We start from the raw sequence: 21,371 nt of genomic DNA, 5'->3' as shown, positions 1-21,371 counted from the left end.
ATTCTCATGTCCTGAAGTTTGTTGAGATATTTTTCAGGTGGTGGCCATAACTTCTCCAAGAGCTTTCCCTCTTTCTTCCATTCCTCCTTCCTAGGCTGTCTTCTGGCAAGGTGAGTCCCGAGAGCATCCGTACTCTACGTCCCCCTTCCGAGTCATCCGATGACCAAGGTCCATCTGGCAAGCGCATGCTCAGCCCTAGCAAGGAGAAGGAGCTGTCTCTTTACAAGAGGACCAAGCGGGCGATCAGCAGCAAGAAGTACAGTGTTTCCAAAGCTGAAGCTGAAGCTGAGGCCACCACTCCCATCGAGCTCATCAGCCGTGGGCCGGATGGCCGCTTCGTCATGGACCCTTCAGAGATGGAGCCCTCGCTCAAGTCCCGTCGGATCGAAGGCTTCCCTTTTGTCGAGGAGACAGACATGTACCCCGAGTTCCGCCAATCGGATGAAGAAAACGATGACCTTGTGATGCCTCCTTCCGTTGTGGCCCTCAAGTCTCAGTTGACGCCTCTTTCTTCCAGCCAGGAGTCTTATCTGCAGCCACCAGCATACAGTCCCAGATTCCATCGGGGTCTGGAGGGAACAGGGGCCCTTCAAGCCACTGGTCAGGCCCGACCCCCGGGCCCCCGGCCATTCCACCATGGCCTATATTACGGTTACCTCAGCAGCAGCAGCCCCGGAGAGATGGACCCTCCACCATTCTACATGCCAGAGGTGAGCCCTCTCAGCTCTGTCATGTCCTCCCCTCCCCTGCATCCAGAAGGACCTTTTGGCCACCCTACCATCCCTGAAGAGAACGGAGAGAATGCTTCTAATAGCACACTGCCCCTGACTCAGACTCCAACGGGAGGCCGGTCCCCTGAACCGTGGGGCAGAGCCGAGTTCCCTTTCAGCGGCCTGGAGTCCTCGCCCATCCTCTTTCCTCACCAGCTCCATCCGTGCGAAATGTCCGAGAGTATGCCGCCCCAGGCCAGTCTTCCGAGGGGACCTCCGCCTTCCTCCCTCCAGGTTCCTGCATCCTACCCTGGCATCCTGGCTCTGGAGGCACCCAAGAGTTGGGCTGGCAAGTCACCCAGCAGGAGCCAACCTTCCATGATGCCCACCACCTCCAGCACCCCCAAATGGCAGGACAAACCTATGCAAGCAATGGTGAGCCAAGGGCAGCTAAGACATACCAGTCAAGGCATGGGAATACCGGTGTTGCCTTACCACGGGCCGTCCGAGCCAGTTAGCCACAGCAGCACAAGCACATTTGGCCTAGACACAAGGTGGTACGACCCACAACCGAGACCTCGGCCAAGTCCTCGGCAAGCCAGGAGGGTGGAGCCCAGTTTACATCAGGTGGTGTTGCAACCGTCAAGGCTTTCACCCCTGACTCAAAGCCCCCTCAGTTCCCGCACCAGCTCCCCAGAGCTGACGGCCCGTGCCAGACCACGACCCGGACTCATCCAGCAGGCAGAGATGTCAGAGATCACCTTGCAGCCCCCAGCTGCAGTCAGCTTCTCACGCAAGTCGACGCCCTCCACCGGTTCTCCCGCCCAGAGCAGTCGCGGAGGGAGTCCCAGCTTCCGACCAACGATGGCCTTCACCTCTTTGGCCACCGGCTTTCCTCCTTCTCATTGCCCTTCCATGCCCATGGAATCCATGGACGTCTTTGGACAGATGTCCTCGCCAAGGAGGACTGGGGAGGAAACCCACAGGCCAGAGCTGACACCGGCAACCAGTTCAGGGTAAGGATGTGCACGCGCAAGTGGAATTTGCTTGCCTTCCTTTTTTTACCAGCCCTTCTTTCCCTCCCACCTCACCCGCTCCCACCCCTTCCCCCAAAGCCCTTCCCCCAAACACCATCAATGGAGTCCTTAGAGTTGATCTAGACACCCTTTTAATTTAAATTTTTTTTTTGGAGATGACTAGTTCCCAAAGTTCACTTTGCACTGTTGGATTTGCAATACCTCTGCCTGCTGTTGCTCATCTCAGCAGGTTAGGTCAACAGAATGCTGTACCTTTGAGTTAGTTGTGGTTTTGCATTTGTTTTTGTTACCTGAAACTCCCACTTCTTTCCACCCTCCATCGTTCCATTGGAAATCTCATTCAGAGCTTGCTTCTGGCTTGGGGACTGACGCCTCAGATGAACAAAGTTAACAACATGTCAGATTCAGGAGTCTTTGGAGAGAGGACGGTTGGTGTTTTGTGGGGACCTGGGTGAATGAATTCTAGAAATTGCTGACATTTTGCTGTTCTCATTCCTGGCTGTTGACTCTCCTGGAATACCAAACCCAAGTTTTTGCCTTCCTCACATCCTTTCCCCCTCCCAATAAGCTTGATCATCCTCCATGATTCCAACTAGGCTACCCAAGCCACCTTACTTTCCTCATCTCCAAAAGGCATGTTGCAAGCTTTGGCCCCAGGTTTGTCCAGGGCTTTGGTCCATGGAACAAACTGCCAGGAGAAGGGGAACCCTAAAACCCAACCTCAACTTAGAACCCCGACCCAACCCAAACACGGTGAAGTCAACATTCTTGGATCCTGAGCATGAAAGGTGACTGCTGGAGCTGGTCTTCTCTCCAGCAGCTGGTTTCTCAGAGACCAGCTTTGCAACAGGCAGACTGTTCTTTCTATCTGTCTCTTCCTTCTCTCCTCTGCTCCTCTGTCTGATGGCAGTGTTTCCCATCTTGGTTGTTCTTTGTTGATGCAGCTTTTTGTTTTGATTCTTGATGTAGTGGAGTTGTATCCCCTTGCTCTTCCCTTTTGATCCTGAGGACTTTCTGGAAACAAGTGGGGCATTGTGCCATCTGCTTGGGGAAGGGACAAGAGAAAGGGAAAGGATGGGAGGTGTGGTCTGCTTGTGATGGGAACAAACATGGATTGCCACTGCTAAGTTGGCAGGAGCATAAGCTACAATGTTAGGAAAGTAGCAGGAGGGGTTGACTTTCATTGTCCTTGCAAAGCTTCTGCCATTTCATCTGTGCTATATCTGGTGCCTGGAAGCTCCTAATTCATTAATGAACCCAATCAGCACAATTATGGGATGCTGCTTTCAGGAGATCCAGAGTATAGGAGATGTACATACACAAAAAAGGACAGAGCAGTCTCTTAGTGTTTGAAAACAACCAGAGATAAAGCAGTGAAAGCCACCTCTCCGATTGGGAAAGATGGACCTCATGGACCTTCTCATGGATCCAAGGTCACACCAAAGTCCATTACTGGGAAAATGCCCTTTTCTGATGCTGTCTACCTCCAGATTGATGAATTTTAGGATTCTCAGCACAGCCACCTTAGCTGAGGAGCTTCTGGAGGCTGAAGTCCACACATCAGCACCCAAGGCGTGGAAGTCTTCCATAATGGAAGGCTGGGGAATACAATACCTTCTAAATCTTGTTGATTTTTGGCCTCCTATTAGTCCCAGTCTCAATGGTCAGGAACAAAGGAATATATTGTCCAATGATATCTGAAGGACATAGAGTTTCCTTGGCCCTTGTCCACACCATGAACATTATGTTTGCTTTCTGGTCCCTTTAGTGATCATGGCTGTCCCCAGAGAATCATGGGAATTATAGATAGTTTTTTAGAAGCCCTGAGGTAGAGAGGGACTCCAGTCTGGTGACTTTACAAATAAAATGGGCTTTTCTTAGAGGATGGAGGGCAATTCACCATCTTCAATGTTGGCCTCAGATCAGGGGTGGGTTCCTCCCAGCATTACTACCGGTTTGGCACGCACAGTGTGCATGTGCATTTGCACCTAAAAACTTCTGCGCATGCGTGCAACTTTAGAAGAGGAAAAAAATTACATTTCTTCAATGAAGATGGTTCTGCGCATGTGCGGAACAGAAAATCAAGATGGCGGCCCCAAGCATAGAACTCGTTCGGGTGCTTGTCCCGCCGAGTTACTACCTACTCCGCCTAACTGGTTGGAACCCACCTCTGCCTCAGATCCTTTTTCATGATGTCAGCCATTTTTCTCCCGATGGAACTACAATTCCCAGGATCCTTTGGGAAAAAAAGAGTTGGGACTGACCCGAGGGAACTTAGCAGGGAGTGACCCGCTCTGTAGCACTGAGAAGTCCTTCGTACTAGATTTCCCCCTGTTGCATTGATGACGAAGCTCTCTACACATTTAGCTCTCCTTTCTTCCTTACTCCCTTACTTTCTCCAGCAATGTTTGTTCGTTTGTCTCTTGGTTTCTTTCCTCCCTCGCTTTTCCTTTCTTTTTTCTTTTTTTTCCCCCCACTCCCCTTTTGATTTGCTGATGTCTTGTGGAGTTTGGCTCCGTGCGGATGTTGATAACTGCTTTGTTTTTGATTAATCTCAGCTATCTGGGCAGTGTTGTCGAGACAAGCCACTCCTCAGCTCAATAGGTAAGGGTGATCAATGTCTGGAAGGATGGTGATGGGTTTTGGGGATTCGGTTGGGGTTCGGGGTTCGGGCGGGGATGTGAGAGGGGCTTCCCCCCCCAATAACATTTATTTATTGATTTGTTTGGTTATTATTATCATTTTTAAATCCTTTTCTTTTCCTTTAAAGGGGAATAAGGCATTGCAAAAACTAGGACAAAGTATTGCACACACAACCCTTTGTGGCTTTGGGGTTTTCTCCCTTTCGTCAGGATAGCAATAGCAACAGCACTTAGACTTATATACTGCTTTACAGTGCTTTGCAGCCCTCTCTAAGCAGTTTACAGAGCATATTTTCCCCTGGGTCCTCATTTTACCCACCTCGGAAGGATGGAAGACTGAGTCAACCTTGAACTGGTCAGGATCGAACTCATGGCTATGGACAGAGTTAGTCTGCCATACTGCATTCTAACCACTGTGAAGGAAAGGAAGGGAGGGAGGGAAATATCCATAGCATTTAGACTTATATACTGCTTTATAGCCCTCTCTAAGCAGTTTACAGTCAGCTTATTGCCCCCAACAATCTGAGTCCTCATTTTATCCACCTAGGAAGAATGGAAGGCTGAGTAAACCTTGAGTTGACAGTTGGCACAGTTAGTCTGCAATACTACATTCTAACCACTGTGCCACCACAGTCTTTCTTTCCTTCCTTCCTTCCTTCCTTCCTTCCTTCCTTCCTTCCTTCCTTCCTTTCTCCCTCCCTCCCTCCCTCCCTCCCCCTCCCTCTCCTTCTTTAGCACTGAGCAATAACACTTAGACTTATGTACTGCAGGCCACTTCAGCTGACTGTTATCTGCAGTTCAGCGGTTCAAATCTCACCGGCTCAAGGTTGACTCAGCCTTCCATCCTTCCAAGGTGGGTAAAATGAGGACCCAGACTGTGGGGGCGATATACTGACTCTGTAAACTGCTTAGAGAGGGATGAAAGCCCCATGAAGTGGTATATAAGTCTAACTACTATTATATACTGCTTTACAGTGCTTTATAGCCCTCTCTAAGCAGTTTACAGTCAGCTTATTGCCCCCAACAATCCAGGTCCTCATTTTACCCACCTCGGAAGGATGGCAGGCTGAGTCAACCTTGAGCCTGGTGAGATTCAGACTGCCAAATTGCACGCAGTCAGCAGTCAAGAGAGATTCAACCTGCAAGGAAGAACATTCTGACAGCAAGAGCAATCAATTCATGCAACAGAAGTTGCCTTCAGAAGGTGTGGGAGCTTCATCACTGGAGGCTTTCAAGAAGAGACTGGACTACCATCTGTCAGAAATGGTGTAGGGTCTCCTTCTTGGGTGGGGGCTTGGACTACATGATTTGCAAGGTCCCTTCCAACTCTGTTATTTTGTTAACACAGAATAATAGGGTTGGAAGGGACTTCAGAGGTCTTCTAGTCCAACCCGCTACCTATAGCGGGAGATCCTATACAAGTGATGGCGAACCTTTTTGGCACCGAGCGCCCAAAAGGGAGCGTGCTTGCTCATCTGGGCCGCAACCCTGAATAGGAGATGCTCAGGGTGCATGCGCATGCCTAAAAATCAACTTCCAGTTTCCAGCGCACGCATGCATGCCAGCCAGATAGTCTTCCATGTTTCTGGCACTCATGTGCACACGGCAATCAGCTGGCTGGCGCCCATGCACACTCAGGAAAACGGAAGGCCAGCTCTTTCAGTTTTCAGTAGTGCCACATGTACAAAGGCCAGTAGATCCTTGATTGATTGATTGATTGATTGATTGATTGATTGATTACATTTATATGCCGCCCTTTTCCCTGAAGGGGACTCAGGGTGGCTCACAATTCAATCAGGGAAGGAGGTACAGACAGGGGGATAAAAAGACAAGACGTAACAATACAAAATTTAAAAACACACAACAAACCATACCATTCGAGAAGGGGGGCAAAAACTCTTTAGCCCCAGGCCTGTCGGAATAGCCAGGTTTTTAGGGCTTTGCAGAAGGCCTGGAGGGTGGTGAGGGTTCGAATCTCCATGGGGAGCTCGTTCCAGAGGGTCGGAGCAGCCGCAGAGAAGGCTCTCCTCCGGGTAGTCACCAGTCGGCATTGGCCGGCGGATGGAATTCGGAGGAGGCCTAATCTGTGGGATCTAATCGGTCTATTGGAGGTAATTGGCAGCAGGCGGTCTCTCAAGTACCCAGGTCCAATACCATGAAGGGCTTTATAAGTGATGACTAGCGCCTTGAAGCGTATCTGAAGACCAATAGGCAGCCAGTGCAGCTCGCGGAGGATAGGTGTTACGTGGGTGAACCGAGGTGCACCCACAATCGCTCGTGCGGCTGCATTCTGGACAATGCCTTGGGCATGCATGCATGCCAGAAACCCAGAAGAGGGGTGACGCTGCACATCCCATTCAACCTGGCTCCGTGTGCTACTTCGCGCATGCTTGCCATAGGTTCGCCATCATAGTCCTATGTCATTCCAGCCTCTTCTTGAAAACCTCCAGGGATTCCTGACCAACCATGATCTTCTGCGCAAGACTGCGCTATCGGAAGTGGTAAAGCACTGAGTACTTTGTAACATTGATCAGTGCTTCTAAACAAGAGACAAGAGTTGTTTGTGCTTCATTCTTCATCCATTATGGTTTGTTTTAAGAGGTCCCATTAAAGCACGCAGCCACCCCCCCCCCCCAGACTAAATTGTTCTTTTATGAGTGGGCTCTGTAAAGTTGTCAGGGGCTGAAGGCATTGTGGATGGTTTATAACCAGGCTAAGTAACACAAAAAAAATCTTTCTGTTCTTCCTTTCCTTAGCCCTTTATTTTATGCCACCATAAAACAGGAAGCACAAGAGAACTTATTGCAATTTATGTCAAAGCTTCAATTCCTCTGCCAGAGAGAGACACAAAGAGATCCATATTTTTTTCTTTTCTTTTTTGGGCCACATGGGATATAAAGCAATTTGGGCAGCCTTTTGAAAGATTGCCTGGAAGATTTCTGAATGTCTCTTTTTAGGATTTTTTTAAAAAGCCTTTTTCTAGACATCTTGATCACACGATGCTGGAACTCAGCTAAAACTGCCCAGGCGCTCACAAAAACCAATACTGTAGCAAGCATCTCTAAGTCGGGGTTGGGATTGAAAAATGTTAGCAACCGGTTCTCTACCCAGTTGCTGGGTGGGCGTGGCCATGGTGGGCGTGGCCTACTCGACTTCCTGCACCATGGCGGCGGGTGGGGGGAGGCATTTTTACCTTCCCCAGGCTCCGGAGGCTTTCCTCGAGCCTCCAGGAAGGCAAAATTGGTCTCCTCCTGGCTCCAGAGGTCCTCCAGAGGCTGGAAAAGGGGCCCGCTTTTGGACTTCTGATACTTCCAGTAGACCCATTTTTTGTCCTCCCTAGGCTCCAGAGGCTTTCCCCATCTTTCCCATGGAGACTCCTAGGAGGGGAAGGGCTGGGTGGGCAGGGCCAGCTGGTCCTTGCAACAATTGGTTCCGTGAACCTGATGCAAAATTAACATCCAGTTCACCTGAACCGGTGCGAACCGGCTGAATCCCATCTCGTCCCTAAGGCCAGAAAATTGTCATTTCTTAAAGCAGGGGTATCAAACTCAAGGCCTGCAGGTTAAATCCGGCCTGTGGGGTGTTTAGATCTGGCCTATGGGGCCACCCTGGAAACAGTGAAGGACTGCCTGCGGTGCCTCTGCTTGCAAAAACAGAGCTTGGGAGGGCTCCATTTTCACTGGCAGAGGGTTGCAGGAGGCCGTCCCAGCCGAAAACGGAGCCTGCACGCCTGTTTTCACTGGCAGAGCACTCGGCCATCACAGGCGCTCCTGAAATGAGTGACATCAAGCTGGCCATGCCCACCCTGGCACTAAACCTACCCTGACCCCCCCCTCCAAGATGAAACACAACCCTGATACGACCCTTAATGAAATCGAGTTTGCCATCCCTGTCTTAAAGGTTTAGCTGCACTTCTCAGAAAGCAGAATTTGTTTTTTTGGGGGTAGGATCAGTTACATTTTGGGGGGCAACTTTCCACAAAAATCCCCCCCTTGCTTTCCAGCATGCACTGAACCAAAGCTGAGTTCCTCTGCTGCTCACGGATCAAAACCCCAAAGCCACAAAAGATGTTGGTGGATATCCCTGGACCTCACTCTCTTCTCTCTTTCTCTTCCTGCGTATTTGTCTCTGAACCGGGGTGGTCCCCTCAGCTCCTAGCCTTAGAGCATCCAAAGTGGGGCTTGGCAAGTCCTTGTATGTGCCCTGAACCCTTGTCACTCCGGTGTTTATCTTTGGAGTATGAGGATCCTTGTCTGTCTGTCTCCTTTTTTTTTTAAGAAGTAACCAGTTTTCCCCTTTAAAGGTTGTCTCTGTTATCGGGCCTCTGCATGTTTTTCACCCTTGCTCTGGCTTGGAGAAATTGTCAGTTCTCTCGTCTGAGTGCTTCGTCAATTCCTTCTCTCTCTTTTTACATATATTTTATTTGTGATTCCTCTTCCTTTCTTACGCTTTGCCCTCGTTCTGTTTCTCCTTCCTCTCCCTCTCTTTTTCTCATGCCACGGTGAGCCCTTCTCCCTTCTCTCTCTCTCTCCTCTCTTCTTCTTCCACCTCTCCTCCCATCTCTCTCTTCTGCCAGCATGGTGAAAATCCATCATGTAGGCCAAGTTGTGCTGATCCCGCAAAGCTGGGGAAAAAAAAGGGGGGGGTGCCTTACTTGGGTATGTGCTCTGCTCTTCCTTTGGCTTGTCCTTCTCTCATTGCCCTGCTGGTGCTGGTTGTGGTGAAGCTGGCACTGCAGTAGCAAAACGCTTTGTGGTGTGTTTGTGTGTTCATGTCCGGGGTGGGGTAGCAGGTTCCCTCGCTCTTTAGCAACTCTCATTAGTCCAGCTTGCCCATTGCTATGCAACCGTCCTTCTCCTACAGTAGCTGCTTCCTGGCAATTGAGGTGGCTGGCAGACCTTTTTAACGGGTGGTGGTGGTCTCTGCGCATTTCCAAGGGGTTCGCCGATTTGAGGTGGTAACATTGGGAAAAATTGTCTTTTCTGAAATTACTTCCATGTTGGTTTCCTTCTGCAACCAAAACTCTCTTCGGAGGTCAAAGTGTGTGAAATTTCTCATCACCCCTTCCAGCTTCTCCTGTCTTGAAAAGAAAATGCACAGCTGGTTCCTGCAAAAAAAAATGGCTGGTTCCTACAACAGGTTTAACCTACTGTATTTTTCGGAGTATAAGACGCTCCTAAGTATAAGACGCACCTAGCTTTTGGGGAGGAAAACAAGGGAAAAATATCTGCCTCTGCCTCCCAGCAATTTGCCTCCTTGCAACAAACAGCAAACAGTATAGGCAATATACACTGTTTGTAGTATTACATTTCAGATTATACTTGTACAGATGCTGTTAAAATTGATATGCTTTCTGGAAGTATAGTTATTCTCTGCTATTTAAAAGAATAGCACCTTTTAAAACAATAGCACTGGGCCTCTTCAGATCAAGAATTTATTTTAAAAAGCTTCTTCATTTTGTTAAGGTGTATAGAACAATAATAAAGCAGTCTTTAAAAAATAAGTCTAATAATTTGAACATTCCCCCCTTCTCCGCTCGTTAACAGACGACAGGCAGACAAACTTAAAAGGAAAGAACTTTATCAGTCCTCGGCTCAGACTAGCTGCAAGCCCAAAAATAAACAGAAATAAAGTCTCTTTCAAGAAGATAACAGAATGCAAAACAAAACTCTTACAAAACAATTCACTTCTCCAAGTGTCTCCTTGAATCAGGGTTACAGAATGCAAATCACTTCTCCAAGTGTCTCTCACAAATAAACCACGACCGAGGATCAATGAACGAATGAATGAACGTTGACTCCTGCAACCAGGGTGTGGCACCATCCGTTCTTTTATCACCAGGAGACGCCACTAATGAGCCCCAGCTGCATTGTTAATCTTGCATCCTGAAAAGACTCACAGGAGACTTCTGCTGAGTCACAATAGGCATTTATAGTTATTGACTTACCTCCTTGCAGCAAACAGCAAACAGCCTGTTTAGCACAAGAAAAATAAATCTGCCTCTGCCTCCCAGCAGTTTGCCTCATGGAAATAACAAGTTTCACTTTCAATTTCAGCATGGGCTTCCCGATCATCAGCTGTTTCAGGCTGCAGGGATTGCTGTAGCCTATTGCAGCCTCCACAAGCCCCATTTTCCCCATTTGCTGCAAGGTGGTAAATTGCTGGGAGACAGAGGCCAAAGGGTTGGGGCCGGTGGGTGGGTAGGGCTACATTCAGTGTATAAGACGCAGCCAAATTTTCACTCTCTCTTAGGAGGGGAAAAAGGTGCGTCTTATACTCTGAAAAATACGGTAGCAATGGAGGTTTTTCCCTCGTTTTTGGGGGGTGAGTGGGATCGGGAAAAAAATTGTGCACAATAGAATAATGAAATAGCGGGTTTTCCAAACAAGGCTGGAAGATCTAGCTAAGCCTAGTCTGATTGGGAATGCCGTTGCTAGATGTGGTTCAGTGTTTTGGGTTTATATAGTAGTTATCTCCTTTGCAAATGAGCCGAATCTTTTATTTCAGCATGGTTCAAGACTGATGTGCCAGAAAGAAGAAGAAGAAGAAGTTAGTCATGCTTCCTTTTCTGGGTGTGCTTTTTTTTGTCCCCTGTGCCCAAGCTCTGCTGGCAAAGAATCACAGAAATGGGGTGAGGGGTACACAGCAGAAAATAGCTTTAACAGAATAACAGTTGGAAGAGACCTTGGAGGTCTTCTAGACCAACCCCTGCATAAACAGGAGATTCTATACCAGGGGTGTCAAATTCAAGGCCCGGGGCTGCATTTGGCCCACTGGGTACTTAGATCTGGCTCTGGAAACAGAGAAGGCCTGGCCCATGGTGTCTCTTCCAATGAAACTGGAGCTGGGGGGCATGCATGGTCCACCCAATCTCCATTTTCACTGATAGGGGGCTGCAGGAGGCTGTTGCAGCCGAAAACAGAGATCAGGAGCCCGTTTCCACTGGCAGCAACACTCGGGCACCATAGGCACCCCCAGCACAAGTGATGTCAAACTGGCCATGCCAACCCTGCCCCCACCCCAGGTCAAACACAACCCTGATTCAGCCCACAATGAAATAGAGTTTGACACCCCTGTCCTATACCATTCTTCAAGATGGTTTCCAAGTATAATTTTTAAAAGTTCCGCCAGTTTAGCTAAGGGTGAAAAACCACAAATGTAATTCCAAACTCTGGATGTTTCTGGATTGCATATTTTAATTCTCAGGTTGTTGTGGTCCGCCGGCGGCCTGGAAGCAGAGTCGGACAGCGAGGAGGTTGGGGAGGAACATGGGCCAGTCCTGGAATCTGGGGGAGGCTCGGATGAGGGCTCTGCGTCGGAGGCAGAGAGGGGGCCGGGGCCATCTGGGAGTTATGTGCTGCCTACGGAGCCTCCAGAATTGGACAGCAGTGAGGCAGAGGTACAGGCTCCACCTGTTCCCAGTGCATGCCTGCAGAGAGCTGCCAGAAGGCAAGAGGAGTTAAGACAGAAGGGAAGACTCAGGAATAAGGCTTGGAGGTGATTGGCCCCTCCCATAAGACATAAAGAAGGAGCAAAGGCAAGTGAGGCTTTGCAGGAAGCAAATTAGTTCATGCTGGTCAATTTACTTTCTGAAGCTCCGTTTTGACTCTTTGCTCCATGTGGCCTTGTGGAGCTAATTGCTAATTAAGTCTTTGGCAGCATTTCAAAGAAGATAAAGGTGGGTGCTTATCAGCACCAACGAAACCGCGGGGAGAAAACCGTGAGTTCAAAATTGCGCTGATGAATGAGCGCAGAAGCGCGCCAACAACAGCGCGCCAACAGAAGCGCGCTCTAAACCTAACCCTGAACCTAACCCTAACCCTAACCCTAACCCTAAACCTAAACCTAAACCTAAACCTAACCCTTACCTTAACCGTAATCGTGCGTCTGTCGGCACTCTTGTTGGCACGCCTTTGTGGGCACGCTGTCGACATCGCGGTTTTATCACCGCGGTTTTGTTGGCATGCTGTTGTTGGGCGCGCATTTGTCGGGTCACGCCAGAAACCAGAAGAGCAGCTGGTGACAGCACGCATGCCCCCAGAGAGGACTCTGCATGCCACCTCTGACATGCGTGCCATAAGTTTGCCATCGTGGCTGTAGGGTATAGACATGACAGCTGGTGTGTGGGTAACATTTCCCTGCTAATGTTACGCTAGACAACTGATCAGGTACAAGTTTATTAAAAAAACAAAAAAACAGAAATCTTAAATTCTATAAACGGGACTTCTGTGTTTAGTTTCCTGTTTAACCTCAACTGCTAGCGGCCCACAGAAATTACGCTCCCCTCCAAGCTCTCTTGTGATTTTTCAATAGCATTTGATAGAAGATGTTGGAAACAGAATTCCTGTTCTACAAAGGTTACCCCCTCACCCACCCCCAGAAAGACATTTCTTACATGACCAGTCTTACGTTTAATGGCAGCTTCCCTTTTTTTTCTCTTCTTCCGTTGAAAACTTTTTTAATGTCAGTGGATTTTTGAGAGGGTTTAAACATTGTGATTCCTTGATTATCTCTCAGGAAAACCTGAGGTTCAAAGGCAGTACGAGTGAGGTCAGAACATACAAAGACCTGGGGTGTAATTGAAGTGTCGTGAGTCTAACAAGGGAGAAGACAAATACTCGCGACGCAAATGCAAATGAGTTGTACGATTGGCCTACTTTCCTTTGTCGTTCCTTATTAGCGGGAGAAACAATATTGTTTTCAGAGGTGTGGCTCAAAAATTGGGAAAGGGTTCTAAACAAGAATGTAGGACAGGGATGTCAAACTCGATTTCATTGAGGGCTGCATCAGGGCTGTGGTTCCGGGGGCTGGCTGGGCGTGTCCAACTGGGTGGGCATGGCTAGCTTGATGCTGCTCATGGGGTGTGGCTGAGTGGGTGAGTGTATCCAACTGGGTGGGCATGGCCAGCTTGATGCTGCTCATGGGGCATGGCTGAGTGGGTGGGTGTGGCCAACTGGGTGGGCATGGCCAGCTTGATGCTGCTCATGGGACATGGCTGAGTGGGTGGGTGTGGCCAACTGGGTGGGCATGGCCAGCTTGACACCACTCACTGGCTATGGCTGATTCGGGACAGTCTATCCCTCAAGCACTGGAATCCCATAGTCCAGCCCCACATCCCCGAGGAGGCATCTGCTTACCTCCTCCTCAAGGCTACTGCCAGTGCCACCACGGGGCCAGGCCAGGTGAAGAGGCCAAGTGAAGAGATGAGGCTGGGCGAAGAGACTGGCTGCTATGCTTCACTCTGCTTGGCAACAGCTGCAGCTTGGTGGGCTCTCGCCTCTATGCCCAGCCTCGCCCGCCTCCTCCTGTGCACATGCATGCAGGCTGGGATGCAGTGGGCTGGGCTGAAGCAACGCGGGGCGGCCTCTTACAATTTCCAGATCCAGCCCGCTGTCCTTGAGTTTGACACCCGTGATCGAGGAAATACGGAGAGATTCTAACATTAGATCAGTAGCAGAGAAAGAGAAGCAATATCAAAGAAATTCACAACACAGCCACCGCAACTATTGCAAAAGGAAAAGAATCTAATCTTTACAGTAATCTAATCTTTACACTGGCTATATATTTCCAACAATGCTTTTATTTGTGTTGGTTTTACTGTTTTGATAGGATGCAGCTTTGTCCTTTTATATTTTCACTGCTCAGGAAATTCTCTTGGAGATATACAGTATAGTATGTGTTTTTGGTATGCATTTGAGAAAGCAGCTATAAACAAAATTTATAGTGGCTGTAACACAAGAGACAACCTCTTGTGAATTGGGTAAGAAAATCTTCCCCTTTGTAAAGTATGATTTATCTGTTTGGAAGTCGGCGTCCTGCAAAAAATAATTTACTTATCTGCAGGATATCGTATCCTGATATACAGTTTCTTTCTTTTTTTTTCCGGAGAAGCAACAGTGCTAATGGAAATGATGGAAAAAGTTTTGCATTCCCTTGTCCAAGGCATAGTTTAATCAATTAACTGTATTAATGAAGGGAACGGTTGCTTTAAACCCAAATCTCTTTTTCTCCAAATAGGATTTTACTCATGTGACATGTGCTGTATGTATGCATGATATGGGAGTTCATTCATTGCATATGAGGTCCACTCACAGAGAGATATGTTAGATTAACTGTTTTTATTCTGAGATTTTTTTTATGTATAGTTAATGGAATAACAGAGTTGGAAGGGACTTTGGAGGTCTTCTAATCCAACTCCCTGCTCAAGGAGGAAACCCTATGCCGTATCAGAGAAACGGTTGTCCAATCTCTTCTTAAAAACCTACAGTGTTGGAGCATCTACAGCTTCTGAATGCAAGTTGTTCCATTGATTAATTGTTCTCACTGTCAAGAAATTTCTCTTTAGTGCTAGGTTAGTTCTCTCCTTGATTAGTCTTCATCCATCGATTCTAGTCTTGCCTTCAGATGCTTTGGAGAATAGGTTGGCCCCCTCTTCTTCATGGCAGCCCTTGGACCTTGGAACACTGCTATCAAGTCACTCCTGGTCCTTCTTTTCATTAAAGTAAAGGTAAAGGTAACCCTTGCACATATGTGCTACTCGTTCCCGACTGTAAGGGGTGGTGCTCATCTCCATTTCAAAGCTGAAGAGCCAGTGCTGTCCAAAGACATCTCCGTGACCATGTGGCCTGCATGACTAAACACGGTTACCTTGCCACCAAAGGTGGTCCCTATTTTTCTACTTGCATTTTTACATGTTTCGAACTGCTAGGTTGGCAGAAGCTGGAACAAGTAGCGGGAGCTCACTCCATTACACGGCGCTAGGGATTCGAACAGCCAAACTGCCGATCTTTGTGATCGACAAGCTCAGTGTCTTAGCCACTGAGCCACTGGGTCCCTTCATTAAACTAGACATACTTAATTCCTGCAACCATTCTTCATATATTTTAGCTTCCAGCCCCCTAATCATCTTCTCACTCTTTCTAGAATCTCAACATCTTTTTTTATATATCACGGTGACCAAAACTGGATGTAAATTCTGTCCCTTATTTGTTTGTGAGCTATAGAGCAATAGCCTGTACATATTGCAAAACTCAGTATTTGAATTTCCACTGGAGCCGACCGGAAGTCCGGTTTCCCCCACCATAGAGTCTCCTCCTAGAGTGGCATCCTTTTTACTCTACCTGTCCTAACCGAAAACCCTATCAATTGTGGAGCCCACCGGAAAACCTGTCCCTTGCCTCCTCCTGGTTCACTGTGCTTTCCCCCGCCCCCCCAACTGGAGGCTCCTCTCAAAATTGTGGCCCCAACTAGAGACAGGGAGCCGCAGCAGAAGGATGAAAGAGCCCCATGCGGCTCCGGAGCCTCAGGTTGCTGCCCCCTGTGATAGGCACTCTTACTTAATTCCCTCTATTTCGAGTACTCATTCTTTCCTCTGAATTTCAGGTTTCAGGTTTCGTTTTATTTATATGCCGCCCTATTCCCAGTGGGACTCAGGGCGGCGAACAAACCCAAGGGGGGAAAGGGAACACAAAAACTACAAATACAAGCATTTAAAAATAGCCAACAGCCACACAGATCGAGAGGGGAAGGGAACTCATCAACCCCAGGCCTGCCGACACAGCCAGGTTTTAACGGCTTTCCGGAAGGCCTGGAGAGAGGTGAGGGTCCGAATCTCCGCGGGGAGTTCATTCCAAAGGGCCGGAGCTGCCACAGAGAAGGCCCTCCCCCGGGTGGTAGCCAGATGGCATTGGCTGGTAGATGGAACCCGGAGGAGGCCAGCCCTGTGTGATCTAATGGGTCTTTGGGAGGTAATTGGCAGCAGACGGTCAAATCTGAAGGCATTCAAATCTGAAAAAAGTAGTACCTTTTTGAAGCCTTAGGAAGACGTTTTAAATTAGTGGCTTGGCTGACTTTTATTGTCTAATGTTAAGAAAGGGCAGGTAATACATTAGCTTTCAGTTCCTTTTATCATCTTCTGGCCCAAGGCAGTTTTCTTGATTATTTGATTGATTGTTTCACAGCGAACATCTTTGAATTTTTCAGACATCTTTGCAGAATCAGGAGGGCTACAAAATTGAATTAAATCTCTTTTCTGCTCTCATCTCACTCTTGAGAGCTGGCTATCTCATGCCATCTCGTAGAAAATTAGTCTATCTCTCTCCTATTGATCTTGATGTAGTATTACGTTCAATTAGCTTAGGTTTCCCCGCCCACAACTTAAATGCAGAATTTTACTTGTCTTCCATCCTATTCATTTCAGTCTGCTGCTCAAGCCTATCTGGATCTTTTCAAAACATCTGTTTTTCCTGCAGAGATGCTTTGTCTCATTTGCAAACTTCTTAAGAATTTCCTAACTTCTTAAAAACCTCCTAACTTTCCTCCTAGTCATTGATAAAAAATGTTGGACAGCGCAGGGCCGAATCCTCTGGCATTTTATTTGATATTTTGCTGTTAGCCCAGGGTGTCCAATCGTGACAAATTTTAAGACAACCCAACCCAGGTATTAGTGTGAGAGAAAGAGGGTGAAGACAGTCTCTACCTAATTGTTCCCAGAATATATTGTATTTTGTTTTAATTATTTTGTTATTTTTAAAAAACACAAATAATACAAATAGTACATATACAACTGAATACAAAAAAAGAAAGGCAAAAGGAAAAGGAAAAAGAAATACATATTACAATTCAACCCCACCCCCGGGAGACCTCCCCCCACTTATATTTCTTAGATATACAATATATTCCAATTGTGCCCTTATACCCTAGGTATGTTGAAAAACCCAAAAATTATCAATCTTGTTTGTAATGCAGAAGATAACAGGCTGCAGATGGACTGGGCTGGTGCTGCTAAATAACTTGTGTGGTAGCTATGTTGATCCAGTGGTGTTCCCTATAGTAAACTCATCAGCTGGGCTTTAAGTTGTGGTTGTCCATAAATGGGATTGAAGTGTGAAAATGCTTGTTGTATGTTCACTTTACTGCATAAACTATACTTGTCTGTGGGATCTGCTGTTTGCAGCCTAATCTTTGAAGGCAACTTGCCAGAACTTTCTTTGAACCGTGTACAGTGATGTATGTGATGAGTGTGGCTAACCCAGGGGGCGGCAGCCTGCGGCTCTGGAGCCACATGTGGCTCTTTCATCCCTCTGCTGCGGCCCCCTGGTGCTCAAAATATGTGTCGCAATCGCAATATATATATATTGCCTATGTATATATAGGCAATCTTAAGGGTCTCCTCTCAACAGAACCTCCCCCCTCTCCTCCCTTTTAAAGGATGTGTTACTGTGAATGCATCTGTTCTTGGTAGTCTTCTAAAAAATCTCTTGCAAGCCCTAACGTGAACTTTTCTGAAAGATTTTCACTCTTGCAACTAGCAAAAATGAAAAAGTGCCTTAAAGCAGCCTAGAAACTGCCACTTTTAACCCTTCTTCCTTCTTTTCTTCTTCTTCTTCCTCCTCCTCTGTTCAACACTGCAGATGGTTCAGGCCCAGACCCTCAGCCTTCCTTTGGCTTTGTTTCCTTCCTTTTGCTTTAACCACCATTCAGCCACGTTCAAGAGGCTGGCTCTGTTCCCATGAAGGATAGGCCCAGGGCCCTTTCCATATAACCTTTGCCTGGTTTGAATCGAAGTAGTTCCGATGTTAAGAACAGGAAAAAAATGAAGATGGCCAACTAAAGGAAGGGCCACGTTGGATGGGGTTGCCTTGGAATGCAGGGCTGGTGGTATGGAGGAAACAGTAATAATAACCAAGGAGGTAAGATGCTACGTTCACCTCCGGCAGAGAACATGATAGGGTGGATTTGGTATCCACCCTGCTATGCTTGTCACCGTCTTTTCCTTCCCTGTGGCAGACCAGGTGGAGGTTGAAATGCCCTCTTTGCCATCAGAGTGACCCTCGCTCGAGAGAGAATTAGGGCAGGGGGCCACTGATGGCGCTTTCTGCTTTGTCTTTCTAGAAGACGTCCATCACCAACCCGGAACGCGGCCGCACCTGAGAGGCTCGAAGCTCTGAAATACCAACGGATTAAGAAGCCCAAAAAGTCGAAATCCAAAAAACAAAGCAGTGAGTGCGAGGAACACCAGATTTCGCTCCCCTGCCTCTCCCGCTGCCCCTTCCCCACCTGGCACAATGCTCATTGAAGTCAACGACTTGTAATGGGAATTGCTTTCTGTCGCTCTATGGGCCTGAACGTGGCTATGTGGTTTGTTTTTGTTTGGGGTACGACCCAGAATAGAGATTGTTGGGTGACCCTCTAGCTTGGTTCTTCAGAACTGAAACATCTCCTTGAGTTTTTTTTGCCTCGTTCCTTTGGCTACCCTTCTGCATCCTGGGTGCCTTGTAGACGCGTAGTCCTCAGGTCCCAGATCTCATAGCAAAATAGCCATGCTGGCTGCAGCATTTGATGAGATGGTCCAGCGATGTTTCCAGCGATGGTTGGCTGGAGAAAACTTGCCTTAGACCAAAACTAGCTTCTAGTTCTCCTAACCTCAGTCCCTACAGCCAGTATTTCCCATGGGGTGGGTTCTGTCTTTAAAACCACCCTCTCATGCACACTTCTCATAGTCCATCCTCCCTTTGACCCCTGCTCCTCAATAACTTTTCCTGGTTCCTCCTCTTTTAAATGATTGTGGTGTTTTTGTTTTGTTACTTGATTATGTCTTTAAGGCTTATCCATCTTGCTGCAATTGCTAGAGCTGCTCCCCACCCCCCAACCATGTTGGTATGAGTGTGAAAATCATCTTCACCTTCCCCAAGAGCACCTCCATGCCTTCCTGGTTGACCTCCCTACAGCTCAAGCTTCTCATATCTGCACCTTTATGAAACATTAGGTTGTGTGTGTGTGTGTGTTGATTGACAGTGATGCCGGCCTGCTTTTTTTGTTGGCTTAAAGAGAGAACTTCAAAGGCTTAGATGAATACTGGTGCCGGAGATTGACCAACTCCTTCCTCTTTGCTCTCTTCTCCAGATGGTTCTGCCTCCCAGGTTCAACATCATCCTAACTCTCAGGTACTCTGGCCTGAGGAAGCTGTCTGTCTACGCAAGAAGAAGAGACATTCTCGCCAGGACCCCTTTGCTCGCCTCTCCGCCCTGAAGGATGACCTCTGTCACCGCCAGGTTCCTGAAGACCAGACCGCCATTCTGAACAACGTAGACCATGACGATTCTAGTGGGCACGCGACCTTACTTTAGGAAAGCAGCAGCCAGGAAGAGGAAGAAGGAGGAAAGAAGGAGAAAGAAAGATTAGATCTCTCTGTGGTCAAATGCATGGAAGGAGAAATTGAAGCACAGGTTGGTGTGGCTTTAGACCTTCAGGATCCAGGCTCCGATCGGTGACACGGGATGTGATGATCACACGCTACGTGTGACTCTGGCGTGATCTGTGAGAAGATAAAAATCCAGGGTGAAGTCTTTGACTTTGGGGAGGAGCGAGTTGCGTCTCCTACATAGTCCTCTACTGTAATGTAATCCACAAGGAAAGGAGAGATCCTAAGTAAACTGGTGGGAAGGCGGAAAGCAAACATCTCAATTTAACCCTCCTCATCCTCTTTTCAAGCTTTCTCTGGCTCTCTTGCAGAGATGGGCAGTGAAGAGCTGGGAGCTCTTTGGTAAGAACTGAACAACCACTTGCTCTCTGCTGCAGCTTCGGCTCGTATACTTTCTGGAAAGGGGAATGCGACTGATCGAATTGTACAAACCTGGTCCTCCCAATATTATTTATTCATATATATGAGATATTTCCCTATTCGTATATATGAAAGAGAAACCACAGAAGCAAGAGACGGTGTGCATATACCGCAGCGTTTATTTAGAATTTCACTAGAGAAAGAAAACACGGTATTAGTTGAGGGATCCGGTTGGTATATTATGGGATGCAGCAAAGAGACCAAGATTTTGAGCTGAGGTTTATGAGCGTTACCACCTGTTAGTTTTTATTGACTGGTGTGTGATTAGAAATTAATCAAACGCACCAAGGGGGAAACAAAAAAAAAATTCTGCTTGTTTCAACTGTCATACCTCTTTGATGTCTGAATATTCTGAGTGAAAAATGAAACGTATAGTTGACTTTCTATATCTGTTGGGTGAAGACCTAGGATTAGAGTATGCCTTCTACTTTGCACAGTTCAATCATCTTCGAAAACTTTCTTAATTTATGCTAGGAAGGGGGTGGGGGAGGAAGCAAAACCTGTAGGACATTTTATATCAGACTAAAGAAGAAAATGGCAATTTGTTTGTTTGTTTGTCTCAATGGCCAGGGAAATTGACAGCCCAAATCATACTTTCTGGCAAATTTTAGGTTTAGATGGAGCTTCTTTTAAGATGTTAATTTTGCTATGCTTGTATTGTAGTACACTTTTTTTTTGGTCTTTTCATTATAAAGCATCATTTCATTGGCTTGGCTGAAAAGAAGGAGGTTTTAAAACTCTTTTGTTTATGTTTAAGCAAGGATTTCTCTCATTTCAGTCTTTGGGGTTTGTTTGTTTTTCCTGACCGCATAATAAAATAGAAGAACAACAGAATGAGGAGGCTGAACCCAAGTTATCAGAGAGGTCTATACGATTAGCGGACAGTATTTGGAAATCTTTCCCGGCCAAGTAAATGGTCTGCACAGAATGAGCTCAGTGGAGAGGGAAGTTAGAACTACTTTTAAAAACTTTGCAAAGGATTTCTGCTTTTAAAAAGAAAAGAATTGAAAGGATTACCATTTGCAGTCTTAAAAGAAATACAGTTCATTCTCTGGCTTTCAGATGCTGCTGGATGACTTGTTGTGAGTATAGACTTGAGCAAAATTTTAAAAAACGTAAAAGAAAGAAAAAGAGAGTTTGGAAAATAACTTAACCTTCCAAAGTCGAATACAGAAATTCTTTCAAGTGGCAGCTAGTGAAACCAAATTCCCCATAATCTTCCTACCACTATGCCTCTTCCTTTGGATTTTCATCTTTTGGGTTTTGTTCCTCTCCTTCCTCATCATGGTCTTAAGGCATGTCCTTATCATGCTTCCTTTTATTACTGTTATTTTAGGTTTGTAGAAGTAAACGTTTAGCG

General features: G+C 47.1%; 1 protein-coding gene across 1 annotated transcript in view; it reads left to right on the top strand.

Moving 5' to 3' along the window:
- The window catches only part of IGSF9B (immunoglobulin superfamily member 9B), a 108,992-nt gene extending 89,475 nt beyond the window's left edge, over positions 1-19,517 (top strand). Inside the window, exons 20-22 of the mRNA XM_032228767.1 lie at positions 95-1,726; positions 18,283-18,389; positions 19,294-19,517. Coding sequence (XP_032084658.1) covers positions 95-1,726; positions 18,283-18,389; positions 19,294-19,517 — 1,963 coding nt within the window. The remainder of the gene's footprint in view (positions 1-94; positions 1,727-18,282; positions 18,390-19,293) is intronic.
- The last annotated feature ends 1,854 nt before the right edge of the window (positions 19,518-21,371 follow it).

This window comes from Thamnophis elegans, chromosome 13 (genome assembly GCF_009769535.1).
Source record: "Thamnophis elegans isolate rThaEle1 chromosome 13, rThaEle1.pri, whole genome shotgun sequence".
Classification (NCBI taxonomy): Eukaryota; Metazoa; Chordata; class Lepidosauria; order Squamata; family Colubridae; genus Thamnophis; species Thamnophis elegans.
This window is presented reverse-complemented; position numbering and strand designations above follow the sequence as displayed.